Below are 16,812 nucleotides of genomic sequence, written 5' to 3'. Positions count from 1 at the left end.
AACAAACAAAGACGAAGTTTGTCTGAAATCCTTAGTAGCTGCTAAGTAAAATTTGAGAGCACGAACTACATCCAAGTTGTGCAACAAACGTTCCATCTTTGAAACTGGATTAGGACACAAAGAAGGCACAACTATCTCCTGGTTAATGTTTTTGTTAGAAACAACTTTTGGAAGAAAACCAGGTTTAGTACGCAAAACCACCTTATCTGCATGGAACCCCAGATAAGGAGAAGAACACTGCAGAGCAGATAATTCTGAAACTCTTCTAGCAGAAGAAATTGCAACCAAAAACAAAACTTTCCAAGATAATAACTTAATATCAACGGAATGTAAGGGTTCAAACGGAACCCCCTGAAGAACTGAAAGAACTAGGTTGAGACTCCAAGGAGGAGTCAAAGGTTTGTAAACAGGCTTGATTCTAACCAGAGCCTGAACAAAGGCTAGAACATCTGGCACAGCTGCCAGCTTTTTGTGAAGTAACACAGACAAGGCAGAAATCTGTCCCATCAAGGAGCTTGCAGATAATCCTTTTTCCAATCCTTCTCGAAGGAAGGATAGACTCTTAGGAATCTTAACCTTGTCCCAAGGGAATCCTGTAGATTCACACCAACAGATATATTTTTCCCAAAATATGTGGTAAATTTTTCTGGTTACAGGCTTTCAGGCCTGAACAAGAGTATCAATAACAGAATCTGAGAACCCTCGCTTTGATAAGATCAAGCGTTCAATCTCCAAGCAGTCAGCTGGAGTGGGTCGAACGGACCTAGAACAAGAAGGTCTCGTCTCAAAGGTAGCTTCCATGGTGGAGCCGATGACATATTCACCAGATCTGCATACCAAGTCCTGCGTGGCCACGCAGGAGCTATCAAGATCACCGACGCCCTCTCCTTTGATCCTGGCTACCAGCCTGGGGATGAGAGGAAACGGCGGGAACACATAAGCTAGTTTGAAGGTCCAAGGTGCTACTAGTGCATCCACTAGAGCCGCCTTGGGATCCCTGGATCTGGACCCGTAGTAAGGAACTCTGAAGTTCTGACGAGAGGCCATCAGATCCACGTCTGGAATGCCCCACGGTTGAGTGACTTGGGAAAAGATTTCCGGATGGAGTTCCCACTCCCCCGGATGCAATGTCTGACGACTCAGAAAAACCGCTTCCCCACTTTCCACTCCTGGGATGTGGATAGCAGACAGGTGGCAGGAGTGAGACTCCGCCCATAGAATGATTTTGGTCACTTCTTCCATCGCTAGGGAACTCCTTGTTCCCCCCTGATGGTTGATGTACGCAACAGTTGTCATGTCGTCTTGATCGAAACCGTATGAACTTGGCCCTCGCTAGCTGAGGCCAAGCTTTGAGAGCATTGAATATCGCTCTCAGTTCCAGAATATTTATCGGTAGAAGAGATTCTACCCGAGACCAAAGACCCTGAGCTTTCAGGGATCCCCAGACCGCGCCCCAGCCCATCAGACTGGCGTCGGTCGTGACAATGACCCACTCTGGTCTGCGGAAGGTCATCCCTTGTGACAGGTTGTCCAGGGACAGCCACCAACGGAGTGAGTCTCTGGTCTTCTGATTTACTTGTATCTTCGGAGACAAGTCTGAATAGTCCCCATTCCACTGACTGAGCATGAACAGTTGTAATGGTCTTAGATGAATGCGCACAAAAGGAACTATGTCCATTGCCGCTACCATCAAACCTATCACTTCCATGCACTGCGCTATGGAAGGAAGAGGAACGGAATGAAGTATCCGACAAGAGTCTAGAAGTTTTGTTTTTCTGGCTTCTGTCAGAAAAATCCTCATTTCTAAGGAGTCTATTATAGTTCCCAAGAAGGGAACCCTTGTTGACGGAGATAGAGAACTCTTTTCCACGTTCACTTACCATCCGTGAGATCTGAGAAAGGCCAGGACAATGTCCGTGTGAGCCTTTGCTTGAAGAAGGGACGACGCTCGAATCAGAATGTCGTCCAAGTAAGGTACTACAGCAATGCCCCTTGGTCTTAGCACCGCCAGAAGGGACCCTAGTACCTATGAGAAAATCCTAGGAGCAGTGGCTAATCCGAAAGAAAACGCCACGAACTGGAAATGCTTGTCCAGGAATGCAAACCTTAGGAACCGATGATGTTCCTTGTGGATAGGAATATGTAGATACGCATCCTTTAAATCCACCGTGGTCATGAATTGACCGTCCTGGAAGGAAGGAATTGTTCGAATGGTTTCCATCTTGAACGATGGAACCTTGAGAAACTTGTTCAAGATCTTGAGATCTAAGATTGGTCAGAACGTTCCCTCTTTTTTGGGAACTATGAACAGATTGGAGTAGAACCCCATCCCTTGTTCTCCTAATGGAACAGGATGAATCACTCCCGTTTTTAGCAGGTCTTCTACACAATGTAAGAATGCCTGTCTTTTTATGTGGTCTGAAGACAACTGAGACCTGTGGAACCTCCCCCTTGGAGGAAGCCCCTTGAACTCCAGAGAATAATCTTGGGAGACTATTTCTAGCGCCCAAGGATCCAGAACATCTCTTGCCCAAGCCTGAGCGAAGAGAGAGAGTCTGCCCCCCACCAGATCCGGTCCCGGATCGGGGGCCCGCATTTCATGCTGTCTTGGTAGCAGTGGCAGGTTTCCTGGCCTGCTTTCCTTTGTTCCAGCCTTGCATAGGTCTCCAGGCTGGATTGGCTTGAGAAGAATTACCTTCCTGCTTAGAGGACGTAGCCCTTGGGGCTGGTCCGTTTCTGCGAAAGGGACGAAACTTAGGTTTATTTTTGGTCTTGAAAAGACCTATCCTGAGGAAGGGCGTGGCCCTTGCCCCCAGTGATATCAGAGATAATCTCTTTCAAGTCAGGGCCAAACAGTGTTTTCCCCTTGAAAGGAATGTCAAGCAATTTGTTCTTGGAAGACGCATCCGCTGACCAAGATTTTAACCAAAGCGCTCTGCGCCACAATAGCAAACCCAGAATTTTTCGCCGCTAACCTAGCCAATTGCAAGGTGGCGTCTAGGGTGAAAGAATTAGCCAATTTAAGAGCACGAATTCTGTCCATAATCTCCTCATAAGAAGAAGAATTACTAATAATCGCCTTTTCTAGCTCATCAAACCAGAAACACGCGGCTGTAGTGACAGGGACAATGCATGCAATTGGTTGTAGAAGGTAACCTTGCTGAACAAACATCTTTTTTAGCAAACCTTCTAATTTTTTATCCATAGGATCTTGAAAAGCACAACTATCTTCTATGGGTATAGTGGCGCGCTTGTGTAGAGTAGAAACCGCCCCCTCGACCTTGGGGACTGTCTGCCATAAGTCCTTTCTGGGGTCGACTATAGGAAAACAATTTTTTAAATATGGGGGGAGGTACTAAAGGTATACCGGGCCTGTCCCATTCTTTATTAACAATGTACGCCACCCGCTTGGATATAGGAAAAGCTTCGGGGGGCCCCGGGGCCTCTAAGAACTTTTCCATTTTACATAGTGGTTCTGGAATGACCAGATAATCACAATCATCCAAATTGGATAACACCTCCTTTAAGCAGAGCGCGGAGATGTTCCAACTTAAATTTAAAAGTAATCACATCAGGTTCAGCTTGTTGAGAAATTTTTCCTGAATCTGAAATTTCTCCCTCAGACAAAACCTCCCTGGCCCCCTCAGACTGGTGTAGGGGCCCTTCAGAAACCATATCATCAGCGTTCTCATGCTCTACAGAATTTTCTAAAACAGAGCAGTCACGCTTTCGCTGATAAGTGGGCATATTGGCTAAAATGTTTTTGATAGAATTATCCATTACAGCCGTTAAATGTTGCATAGTAAGGAGTATTGGCGCACTAGATGTACTAGGGGCCTCCTGTATGGGCAAGAGTGGTGTAGACGAAGGAGGGGATGATGCAGTACCATGCTTACTCCCCTCACTTGAGGAATCATCTTGGGCATCATTTTTACTAAATTTTTTATGACATAAAATACATATAGTTAAACGAGAAGGAACCTTGGTTTCCCCACAGTCAGAACACAATCTATCTGGTAGTTCAGACATGTTAAACAGGCATAAACTTGATAACAAAGCACAAAAAACGTTTTAAAATAAAACCGTTACTGTCACTTTAAATTTTAAACTAAACACACTTTATTACTGCAATTGCGAAAAAGTATGAAGGAATTGTTCAAAATTCACCAAAATTTCACCACAGTATCTTAAAGCCTTAAAAGTATTGCACACCAAATTTTGAAGCTTTAACCCTTAAAATAACGGAACCGGAGCCGTTTTTATATTTAACCCCTTTACAGTCCCTGGAATCTGCTTTGCTGAGACCCAACCAAGCCCAAAGGGGAATACGATACCAAATGATGCCTTCAGAAAGACTTTTCTATGTATCAGAGCTCCACACACATGCAGCTGCATGCCATGCTGTTCTCAAAAACAAGTGCGCCATACCGGCGCGAAAATGATTAGGGAAAGTCCCTAAAGAATAAGGTGTCTAAAACAGTGCCTGCCGATATAATCTTATCAAAATACCCAGATTAAATGATTCCTCAAGGCTAAATATGTGTTAATAATGAATCGATTTAGCCCAGAAAAAGTCTACAGTCTTAATAAGCCCTTGTGAAGCCCTTATTTACTATCTTAATAAACATGGCTTACCGGATCCCATAGGGAAAATGACAGCTTCCAGCATTACATCGTCTTGTTAGAATGTGTCATACCTCAAGCAGTAAGAGACTGCACACTGTTCCCCCAACTGAAGTTAATTGCTCTCAACAGTCCTGTGTGGAACAGCCATGGATTTTAGTTACGGTGCTAAAATCATTTTCCTCATACAAACAGAAATCTTCATCTCTTTTCTGTTTCTGAGTAAATAGTACATACCAGCACTATTTTAAAATAACAAACTCTTGATTGAATAATAAAAACTACAGTTAAACACTAAAAAACTCTAAGCCATCTCCGTGGAGATGTTGCCTGTACAACGGCAAAGAGAATGACTGGGGTAGGCAGAGCCTAGGAGGGATCATGTGACCAGCTTTGCTGGGCTCTTTGCCATTTCCTGTTGGGGAAGAGAATATCCCACAAGTAAGGATGACGCCGTGGACCGGACACACCTATGTTGGAGAAATATACATACATGACAGCCTGATACCAGTTGCTGCTACTGCATTTAAGGCGGAGTTTACATTATATCGGTATGGCAGAATTTTCTCATCAATTCCATTGTCAGAAAATAATAAGCTGCTACATACCTCTTTGCAGATTAATCTGCCCGCTGTCCCCTGATCTGAAGTTTACCTCTCCTCAGATGGCCGAGAAACAGCAATATGATCTTAACTACTCCGGCTAAAATCATAGAAAAACTCAGGTAGATTCTTCTTCAAATTCTACCAGAGAAGGAATAACACACTCCGGTGCTATTATAAAATAACAAACTTTTGATTGAAGGTATGAAACTAAGTATAATCACCAAAGTCCTCTCACACATCCTATCTATTCGTTGGGTGCAAGAGAATGACTGGTAATGGCAGTTAGGGGAGGAGCTATATAGCAGCTCTGCTGGGTGAATCCTCTTGCACTTCCTGTTGGGGAGGAGTTAATATCCCATAAGTAATGGATGATCCGTGGACTGGATACACTTAACAAGAGAAACTACAACTAAACACCACATACTCTTAACCATCTCCGTGGAGATGTTGCCTGTGCAACGGCAAAGAGAATGACTGGGATGGGCGGAGCCTAGGAGGGACTATATGGCCAGCTTTGCTGGGACTCTTTGCCATTTCCTGTTGGGGAAGAGATATTCCCACAAGTAAGGATGACGCCGTGGACCGGACACACCAATGTTGGAGAAATAAACTTTTGATTGAAGATAAACTACATTAGTGCACCACATCTCTCTAGCTACTTCCCTTGTCGAGAGCTGCAAGAGAATGACTGGGAGGTGGCAGTTAGGGGAGGAGCTATATAGTCAGCTCTGCTGTGGGTGATCCTCTTGCAGCTTCCTGTTGGGAAGGAGAATATCCCACAAGTAATGGATGAATCCGTGGACTGGATACACCTTACAAGAGAAAACAAAACAGCGTTTAAAGGTTAACGTTTTTTTTTTTTTTTTTTTGCAAAAGCAGTGCTCAGTTGTGGCTTTCTATTACACATGCAAAACCTATTGTGCTATTAAAAGTTATTTTAGCAAGCTTTGAAACATTTGCATGTGTCTCCCAGTTGTATTTAAAAGGAAACGAACACTGCTGTATGACACAGTAAATGTATATATATGCCCAGCTAATCCCAGAGAGCGGCTGTCAATTTTGTACTTTAGCCCAGTGAAAATGCCAACATTACTAAAACAAAATGTAATATCAGAAATGAATACATCTGAATTGCTTTTTTTTTACCACACCCTTAAAAGTTATATTCATATAATGCACAATCCGATCATCGTAACATACATCATAAATTGTGCAAGGTGATGAATTAACTATTTCTACCATATATATGAATAATAGATTTGAAGCTAAAGTTGTTGAAAATTGAGAATGAAAATGTTGGCTATGCTGAACAAGCTCAATTTTCCATATGCCTGGTTGAACAATAGCTTACTCAGACTGAAATTAATTTGCAATGTAAGAATGCATTACTTTATGATCTAGAACATATTTAAACTTTTACCAGTCCAACCACCAGAGGTTAATGTCCCACAGTTATCTGCTAATTCATAGTAGCCCGGTGACAGCAGTAAATCATATAGTGCACGAATTTGTAATATATAATCCTGGTGGTTCTTGTCAGCGTATGTGTATGCTTTATTTTAATACGCATTCTCAACAGAATATTAGTATCCAACATGTTATGTTCACTCCACATTACTGTCTACATTGTCATTGTAAGTAAGCATGTAATTGTAAACATTTGATCTGTTGTACCTGTGCTTTCTTAATAAAAAGAATTAAAAAAAAAAATTGAGAATGAACATGTCTGTCTTTATAGCACTTTTTTTTGTTTTTACTAGTGTCCCTTTTAGCTCTGAGTATTACTGCAGTTTCCAGTGTAATGCAATTTCCCAACTATAAACATTTACAAAGGGTTTTCAAAAGATGTAGCCAATGACAGAAAAAGGCACATTTTTTTTTTTTTTTTTTTAAAGTGATTGGTTTGTATTTCTTACCAAAATGCATAGATAGAACTAACACTTTTGTAGATTTAATGCAAACAATATGCACTAGACAAAAACACATCATGAAGACAAAACTCCACTTTTAGATCAGTATTTCCTAAACGGACACATCAATGGAATCCTTTTAGAGATTCAAACACAATGACAAAACCCCCAGTACCCATGAACAATCCATGAGCCCTCTCAAGCAGCATTAAAAAACAGTCACAACTTTACTGTCTCATACAGTTTCCTAAACAGTGCTTGGAGCTTTTAAACTACAGCTGTTCCGTTCATTCTCATTTGCACAAAGAATTATTTTGGTTTTAGTTCCTTGTGGAACAACCTATCTATAACTATATAGAACAGGGTTTAACAGAATAGTTTAGGAAACACTGTTTTACAAATATTATACATATGCAATAAAAACCTGTCTAAATTTCAGTAGGGCAGAGTATAACATTAGTTACAATTTGGACAATCACAAGGCTTGAACTCACATACATTAAAATAAGTTACATACCAGAAAAAGGAAGCTACTTTTAACCAGTTAACATGATCACTTCAAGCTTTCATTTTAAATTATTTTAAATTACATAAAAAACCTAAAGCCAGAAGAACTTAATCACCAGGCACCTAAAATGTAAACATATCTGTTCTGAGAAGCCGCCCAAAGAAAACAGTTTAAGACATCTTAAAATACACACATATCCAGCAAGCAAGTCAACTAATTGCTAAAAATGTTTTTAAAATAGTCAGTTTACCTAATGAACTATTTTTTCTTGGATGATAATCTAGCAAGCGATGAAAAGTTACTTTCAAATTTTCCAGCCAACTGTAAAATCTGTTTCATGTAAAATCTATAGTGTCAGTCTGTACAGTATACATCATGTAGGCTAAATAGCAAGCTCCAGGCTTGTTCTTCAAGTTGCAAGTCAAGCAGATGGTTCAGTTTTAATGAATGAAAGGATTTACAAGTGGCTGAACATTTTAGAAATAGCACGATTTGCATACTTTTTTTCCATTGTTTAAAATCATAAATTATTCATGAGCATTAAAAAAAAAAAATGTTTAACCATTTTAACTCCAGATTATTTCTTCAGGAATTCTAAACTGCCTCTAGGCATAGGCATCAATAACTGAAGGCAGTATTGAAAAGCTATTGTATGTGTAAACCGATATAGTCTAAGTACATTATTATGAAACAAAGTACAGGAGATCAAAGCTCCACTGGCTTAGTAGATGGTAAGAAGACTACTCTAGCTATTGGGTTTCTTGGAGAGCCCTTATAACGAATGCGCTCTCGCTCTGATACCCTACCTAATACACCAACATCAGGTGCACTTGTAGTGAAACCTGGTTTCTTGCAGGAAGTGCCTGATAGTTCCTGATTTGTTAGGTCTTCGAATACAGATTTCATGGAGTTTGCAGTCTTTGAGGTGGACCATCCACGTCTCCTGAAGGCCTGCTTGCAAACTTTGGGATCTGCAAGAGATTCATGGGATACAGAAAGTTCCTCATTGTTTGAAGAAATGGACTTATGACTAGAATGTTTCAAGAGATCAGAGGACAGAGATCCATTGTAACTTAAAGATTTAACAATTGGCCCTATAATTGTACCTGATTTAATTTGAGTGCTAGTCACTTGACTCTTAAGCCCAGAAAGAGAATTAATTCTCCTAACAGACTGACGTACGGGAGTTCGTTGAAGTTTAATGGGTGACTTTGTCTTCTGGAGTGAATTGCAGTCATTTAAAGAGAGTTTATTGAAGTGATTAATATGGTCAGAAACTCTGCTCTGTCTACGTGTTGTGGAGGATATAGATCTAAGCTCAATTGAAGAGCTAACCGAAGTACATTCTTTGTTACACTTTGGAAGAATGAGAACTTCTGGAGAAGGCTGCAAGTTGGACATGTGTCGTTCTGAAAATGCTTCTTCAGAAGGCCAGGAATCTGACACACTGGGCAACTCACAGTTGTCAAATGTATTTGACCCGGACTGTGCAGCACACATTTGATTGCTTGCAAGGCGTTCAAAAATGTCCCCCGAAGACGTACATTGATGCACGTTCTCACAGTTTGCCAAACCCTCTTGAGGGATGCTTTTCAGTGTGCATGTTTCTAAGGCCATTTCCTCTTTTCTTTGTGAAAGGGACTCTTTATTTAAACCTTTATTTGTGTTGTCTGTCTGTACTTTTCCGTCTGTGAAATGGACTTGACTATTTGCTTGATTGTCTGCTCCAGTGTTAGAAACAGACTTTAAAGCATCCACCTCTGAAAGTTTACTCTCAGCAACCATATGAAGGTTACTTCCAGATTCTGCAAAAGCCTGAGCAATTCTCAGTACAGTGCACTGTGCCTTACTTTCCTCTTCCTCACAAAGGGACTCATTTTCCCGATTTCTCTGTATGTTATCTCCACTGAAAGACTTCTGATCTTTAGGCATCACTGGAGGTTTTCCAAATACAATAAGAGACTCAGAGCAGCAGTTTTCAGATCTGCAATAATCAGTTACCGGTGTTCCTTCGTCACATTTTCTTTCCAGCTCAAGGGGGCGTGGGCCAGTCCAGGACATACGGTAACTTGATTCAACAGTTAGTTTTGGAGTCAGCAGATTATCTTCTGACTTGCTAATGTTCTTAGTCCCTACAAGAAAAAATGGGAACAATTATCACTTTTATGATGTGTACTAGCTTACTTTTTAAAAATATATAAAATATACATACAATTAAGGTCTGCACATAAATACATAATTTATGCTTACCAGATAAATTCCTTTCCGGATAGGGAGAGTCCACGGCTTCATTCCTTACTGTTGGGAAATATAACACCTGGCCACCAGGAGGAGACCAAGACACCCCAGCCAAAGGCTTAAATATTCCACTTCCTTATTACCCCAGTCATTCTGCTGAGGGAACAAGGAAAAGTAGGAAAAACAGAGTATAAAAAAAGGTGCCAGAAGAATAAAATAGGGGACCGTCCATAGACAAGAAAAAAAAAAAAAACCGGCGGGGGTGGGTGGGGGGGGGGGGGTTTGGGGTTTAGTGGACTTGATCTGGTAATCATAAATTAGGTTTTCCTTCTTAAGATAGGGAGAGTCCACGGCTTCATTCCATACTTTTGGGAAAACTATACCCAAGTTCCAGAGGACACTGAATGAACGGGAGGAAACAAAAAGGAAGAGGCGGACCCTATTCTGAGGTACCACAGCCTGCAAAACTTTTCTCCCGAAAGCTGATTCAGCTGAAGCAAAAATATCAAACTTGGGAAGCCACTGCTCTAGTGGAATAAGCCGTTATCCTCTCAGGGGGACGATGTCCCACTGTCTCGTAAGCTAAGCGGATGACACTTCTTAACCAAAAAGATTGGGAAGTCGAAGTAACCTTCTGCCCTTTAGGCTTCCCCGTATAGACAACAAGCAAAGAGGAAGATTGTCTAAACTCCTTAGTAGCCTGAAGATAGAACTTCAACGCGCAAACCACATCCAAATTGTGAAGTAAGCGTTCCTTCAATGAAAAAAGGATTAGGACACAAGGAAGGAACCACAATCCACTGATTGATGTTGTGATCTGACAGCCTTAGGAAGAAAACCTAAATTAGTACATAAAACTGCCTTATCTACATGAAAAATCAGAAAAGGGGGCTCACATTGCAAAGCAGAGATCTCAGAAACTCTGCATGCAGAGGCAATAGCAAATAAAGAGAGAACCTTCCAAGATAATTATTTAATGTCAACGGAATGCAGAGGCTCAAATAGAACCTGTTGCAAAACCTGAAGAACAAGATTTAGGCTCCAAGGAGGAGCCCCAAATCTAAACACAGGTCTGATCCTAATCAGAGCCTTAACAAAGGACTGCACGTCTGGAAGCTCAGCCAGTCTCTTGTGCAATAAAACCTACAGGGCCGAAATCTGTCCCCTCCGGGAACTAGCAGAAAGGCCCTTCTCCAGCCCATACTGGAGAAAAGATAAGATCCTGGCAACCTTAACTCGGTGCCAGGAAAAACCACGCACTTCACACCAGAATAAGTAGGTCCTCCACACCTTGTGGTAGATACGCCAAGTAACTGGTTTACGAGCTTGAATAAGAGTATCAATGACACTCTCAGAGAAACCTCTCTTGGCTAAGACTAAGCCCTCAATCTCCATGTAGTCAGCCTTAGAGAATCTAGATTTTGATGAACAAATGGACCTTGTATCAGTAGGACTCTGCGACAAGGTAACTTCCACAGAGGAGATGAGGACATCCCCACGATGGAGCAATCAGGATTACTGATACCCGCTCGAGAAAGAAGCGGTAATGGAGAAGAAAAAAAAAAAGATATGAGCTAGTGCATCTATTAGATCTGCTTGGGGATCCCTCGACCCGTACCTGGGTAGCTTGGTATTGAGACGAGACGCCATGAGATCAATCTCCGGTATCACCCACTTGCTGCATATATCTGCAAACACCTCAGGATGGAGGCACCAATCCCCTGGATGGAAGTTGTCCATACCCGGAATGTGGATCGCTGACAGCTAACAACTGTGGGCCTCCGTCTACTCCACAATCGGAGAGTCTACTCCACAATCGGAGATACTTCCGTCATCGCCAAGGAACTTCTCGTTCCCCCCGATGGTCGATGTAAGCCACCGAGGTTATATTGTCTAATTGTAATCTGATAAACTGGGACGAACCCAGAAGAGGCAAAGCCTTCAAGGCCTTGAAGATTGCCCGTAGTTCAAAATATTGATTGGGAGGGAGGACTCCTGAGTCCACAACCCCTGTGCCTTCCTGGCACCTCAAACATCTCCCCATCCGGATAGGCTTGCGTCTAGTCACAATCTCCCAGGATGGTCTTAAGAAGCATGTCCCACGAAACAGATGATCTGGACAGAGCCACCAAGAGAGCGATTCTCTCGACCGGCTGTCTAATACAATCTGTTGAGAAAGATCTGAATGATCGCTGTTGCACTGCCTCAGCATGCACAGTTTTAAAGGTCTGAGACAGAACCTGGCAAAAGGAATTATGTCCATGCAGGACACCAGGAGACCAATCACATCCATACATTGAGCCACAGAGGGACTCAAGGAGATCCGGAGGGCAAGACATGCCGAAGTTAGCTTGTAACGTCTCTGGTCTGTTAGAAAACAAATTATGCTTACCTGATAATTTCCTTTCCTTCTGATGGAAAGAGTCCACAGCTGCATTCATTACTTGGGAATAAGAACCTGGCCACCAGGAGGAGGCAAAGACAAACCAGCCAAAGGCTTAAATACTCCTCCCACTCCCCTCATTCCCCAGTCATTCTGCCGAGGAACAAGGAACAGTAGAAGAAATATCAGGGTGAAAGGTGCCAGAAGAATAATAAGGATGACCCACATAAAATTACAGGTGGGGAGCTGTGGACTCTTTCGATCAGAAGAAAAATAAAATTATCAGGTAAGCATAATTTATGTTTTTCTTCTTAAATGGAAAGAGTCTACAGCTGCATTAATTACTTTTGGGAAAAAAAACCCCAAGCTATAGAGGACACTAAATGCCAAGATGGGAGGGTACAACAGGCGACCAAAACTGAAGGCACCAGGCCTGAACCTCTACCCAAAGAAAAACCCAACTTCGCCCGAAGCCAAGAAAAATTTGAAGAATAAAAGCTCCAATGACACTGACTCGCAGTTAGTCCAGAAGCCAAAATTAGAGACTGCAAACGGACTTGACTGAGCCAACAGTCCTCCAGGAGACACCCTCGCCGAATAAACAGTCCCCCACCACTCATCTCCACAAATGAAGGAGACACCAGCCGAAACCCCCAAGGGAACGAGGCAAAGGAGAACCAAGGAAACAGAAAGGTCCCCTAATACAAAAAAGAACACCTCCAAGAGTGAGCCCTTGTCACAGAGATCCAAAAGGGCCCAAACAGGGAAAGGAGGCCACACCTATACCAAGCGAAAGCCGAGATAAGACAGGGCACAGAGACAGAACAGACGTCTCTCCAACATCCTGCAAGCACGGAATGTAACTGAAGAGGCAAAGTCCTCCCAGTGTCTGACCATAGAATACCAAAGCATTCAACCATGAAAAAGTGTAATATCCCCAGGTGAAAAACCCCAAGTTTGAGAACACAGAGTCCATAAGAGGACAACACAGAGGGTACTTGCGAGGAAGAGAAGCAGTCAAGCAAGAAACAGACCGCAAAAGCAATCCCCAGAAAGAGGGCACGCACCAGGCAACCTAAGTCATCAGACCTACACACAGGTCCCTAAAAAGGGGAACATAAAAACCTCAATCGAAGCCCCCCGAGATGGAGAGTATACCCACAGAACCCGAAGGAAGAGTAAACCCTCTTCTGAAATCAATGGAGCAAGATGAAAGGAAAATCTATACCCTAGCAGACTGAGCTAACAGGATAGACTCAACAAGCTCACACATCCAGAGAAGACTGCGACCCGAACGCAACGTTTTAGACCGCTCGGCCATCCTGACCTGCAGACCCACACTCAGCTGGACCAACCCAGCCTCAGGTATCCAAGACAGGGGAACAAAAGAATCCAGAAACAGGAACGAGCGTAAGGATAGCACAGCCATCCCCACAGAGTACAAGTAGAACCAGACTCTGAAAACAGACAAGGCCATAGACCTAAGGATCTATCAAAATAAAGGCCCAACAAGTCTGCTTGGAGCCAGCAAGATACCAGGGGGAACCAATCCCACCTTTCCGCCTGCCATCCAGGAGAAGCCCCAAGCAAGGACTCAATCTCCCTAGGGAGGAGAATATCCCCTAAAGAAAATGGATGATGCCGGAAGCGCAACAACTGTCCTCAAGGCCCGAAGTCACTGGCTAATGGGAAGAGAAATTCCCCAACACAGATGTCCTAGAAAAGGACCCCCTACAAGTAGCTTGCCAAGCAGAGGCACAGCCAACAAATTCGCCTGCAGAGCAGGGAATCCATGGGAACACTGGCAAGCTGATCAGGGGAACGCAACCCTAAGGCGCACCAGAAATTGGACATCCAGCTCCAGCAGCTGGGTATGAACCAACAACCCTTGAGGCTCAAGCCACACAGCTAACCACCAGATGACATGGACAACTCTGTGGCAAAGAGTAAAAAATACTCTGAAAACTTGGCCAACCATGACCAGGTTAGGTAGAAGGAGCAAGGACATAGCCCAAGTTCCCACTACCGTGGAACACCCCAACCAGCCCTGAGATTCAAGACCCCAAAACCCCCCAAGACTGGGTCAGGAAAAGGCCAAGCGAAGCTTCAGCAACCGGAAGTCTCAGGAAGAAAAACAGGTCCGGGCACCTAATATTTCAGGCAAACATTACCCTAGAACTAAACACCCCAACTGGCCAAAAGGCCCGACACAAGGGATATGGATGCATATCCAGAGAATCCAGATAGCGAGAAGAACTCGAAAGCCCCAAGCAAAGGAAGAAACCACCCTTAGCTAAAGTCCAACGCTCTAAGGAGCAAGGCTAGAAGTCGTATGAAGATACTTCTCAAAGCCTCAGGACAACCAAGGGATACCTTGAGGTAAAAAAAATCCTATCAGGACTAGTCTCCCTATCACCTCCACACAAGCAGAGGACACAAGGAAGAGAAAGGCACTAAGCCCTTACAGCTCCGGAAAACCCAGAGCTAAACAAAGTCCCCGCAGGGAACCACCATCACCCAGAAACACAGATCCCTAAAAGGAGATCCAACTCACCCGGAGACAATGGAAGAAGACCCAAAGGTCTCTTATAACTCAGACAGACAGTACACGTCAAAGAGTAAGAGCTGCATCTAGATACACTATAAACAGAGTACACGTACACCTGCAAGGTGTCAAGAGCTGCAACTGGTCTCAAACTGCAAACCTTCCACATGCTAGACAGCTAGCCTGTACAAGCTGTTGAATCAAGCCCAAAAGGACAAATCCATAGGCCTAAAAATGAAGGTCAAAACGCTCAACTGCGGTAAGGGGCGTTAAGACCTCCACCCCATGGGGAAGGAAAAGGTTCTGATGAAATTAGATGTTAGATAGAATGACGCAGTGGAAAACTTCCCTGCCCGGCCATCTATGACTGAAGGCTAGAAGGACTGAAACAATCTGTCCCACCTCACGGACCCACAGGACCTCTCAAATGCTTAGTTGAACATGAAAAACAATGAGAACCTGAGCATTTGGCGCTTCTACCGAACCAGCCGAGCAGAACAGTGCCCCGTGTCTGAAAAGCCGCCAAACCGAAAAAATGGGACAGGACCAGCCTGCACCTAGGGTCTTAACCAGCAAGCTGCATAAATTCTCCCTCATAGGGGAAAAAAACCCCAGAAAACAGACATTTTTAACATAGGACTAACATGTTCAAAACAACTTCCGAAGTAATACAGAGTATCAATCCCAGAAGGTTCCCGAAGAAAACAAAAAACAAATAAAGAAATCCCATCGGATATAAATAAAATATAAGGCAACCCGGAGGTTAATGCCCAAAAAGACACAGGCCTACACGCAGGACCAGCCAAACTGAGCACCATCTTTCAAAACTGGGAAAGATCTCAAACAAATGACAATCAGGAGATTACTTCATCCCCACATGTCTAATGAGGTGCACCATTCGAATGAGCAGATTGAAAATCCCCGTATCTGGTAATGATAGGGTCATTCAATAACTGAAAAACGATGTCTGAGCAATACACAAAGACGCGCAATCCCGTAACGAAAGGCACAACACTCAGGGACAGTTACACCCGCGGGGTACTGTAGAGGCCCTCCCCAGGATGGAAGGCCCTGGACAATAGGGCACGAGCACATTCTCAAATAAACGTCTGGACTCTGCAGACGAACAATCGCCAACATTATGTGGAAGCGAAAACATGCTGCAACCTCCGGGGGGGGGGGGGGAACACGCCACCCTGCATGGAGGAATCAGAAACTGAGTTACCCACATGTGTAGAAGTATGAATTGGTAGGGAACTGTCCAATTGGACAGGACCAGGACCCCCAGAGGCGGATGGCACAGCAGTCCCTTAATTCTCCGAGCCCGAGGAACCAGGTGCTCTGAAATGGCATACGGAACAAAACTGGTTGACATGTGTCAACGAGGCCAATCCTGATTCTTCACCGGACACAGAATCTGAAATCAAAATAGTCTCAGTATCAGAATCCTCCGTAACTGAATCTGAAATTAGCACAGTCTCAACATCAGAATCCTCCATAACTGGATAGATCTAAAAATATGGACTAAAGTAGTAAAAACAAAAACGGCACCTGACACACCCAATGGCAGGGACACTCACCACCTCCTATGACCAGACACCTGCGGACTAGAAAATTTCCATCGCCACACGGTCGGGAATGCGGAAATGGAAAACGGAAAGTAACCACGCCCGAAAACAAGGTGAACCGTACAGTCCAAAAAAGCCAAGTCACTTCCAAAGGCCTCAATCTTCCAAACCATGAGTCCATAAACATCACACATAAGCAGGTTGAATCACATAAACATGATTATAAACCCCCCTGTTCAATAACCCCCCTCAGGAGATATTAACCCTTGATTCCAATATACTGCAAGAGACTCACTGAGACGCTTATGGTAAGTTAAATACGCAAGGTGGTAGCCTCTCAGGAAAACTTTCACATTACAGTACTTTGATGAATAAAGTAAAACTAAACGATCTTACCGGAATCGGTAAGAACAGGAACACGGCCTTTCAAGT

The 16,812-nt window shown here is 43.4% G+C and overlaps 1 protein-coding gene across 1 annotated transcript in view; it reads right to left on the bottom strand.

The window, feature by feature from the left end:
- Positions 1 to 7,346: 7,346 nt before the first annotated feature.
- ARHGAP11A (Rho GTPase activating protein 11A) overlaps positions 7,347 to 16,812 on the bottom strand; it is a 112,131-nt gene continuing 102,665 nt past the window's right edge. Inside the window, exon 12 of the mRNA XM_053697966.1 lies at positions 7,347 to 9,778. Coding sequence (XP_053553941.1) covers positions 8,352 to 9,778 — 1,427 coding nt within the window. The 3' untranslated portion in view covers positions 7,347 to 8,351. The remainder of the gene's footprint in view (positions 9,779 to 16,812) is intronic.

Source organism: Bombina bombina, chromosome 1 (genome assembly GCF_027579735.1).
Source record: "Bombina bombina isolate aBomBom1 chromosome 1, aBomBom1.pri, whole genome shotgun sequence".
NCBI classification, from domain to species: domain Eukaryota; kingdom Metazoa; phylum Chordata; class Amphibia; order Anura; family Bombinatoridae; genus Bombina; species Bombina bombina.
Note: the sequence above shows the minus strand (reverse complement) of the source record. Positions and strands in the feature narration are given on the sequence as shown.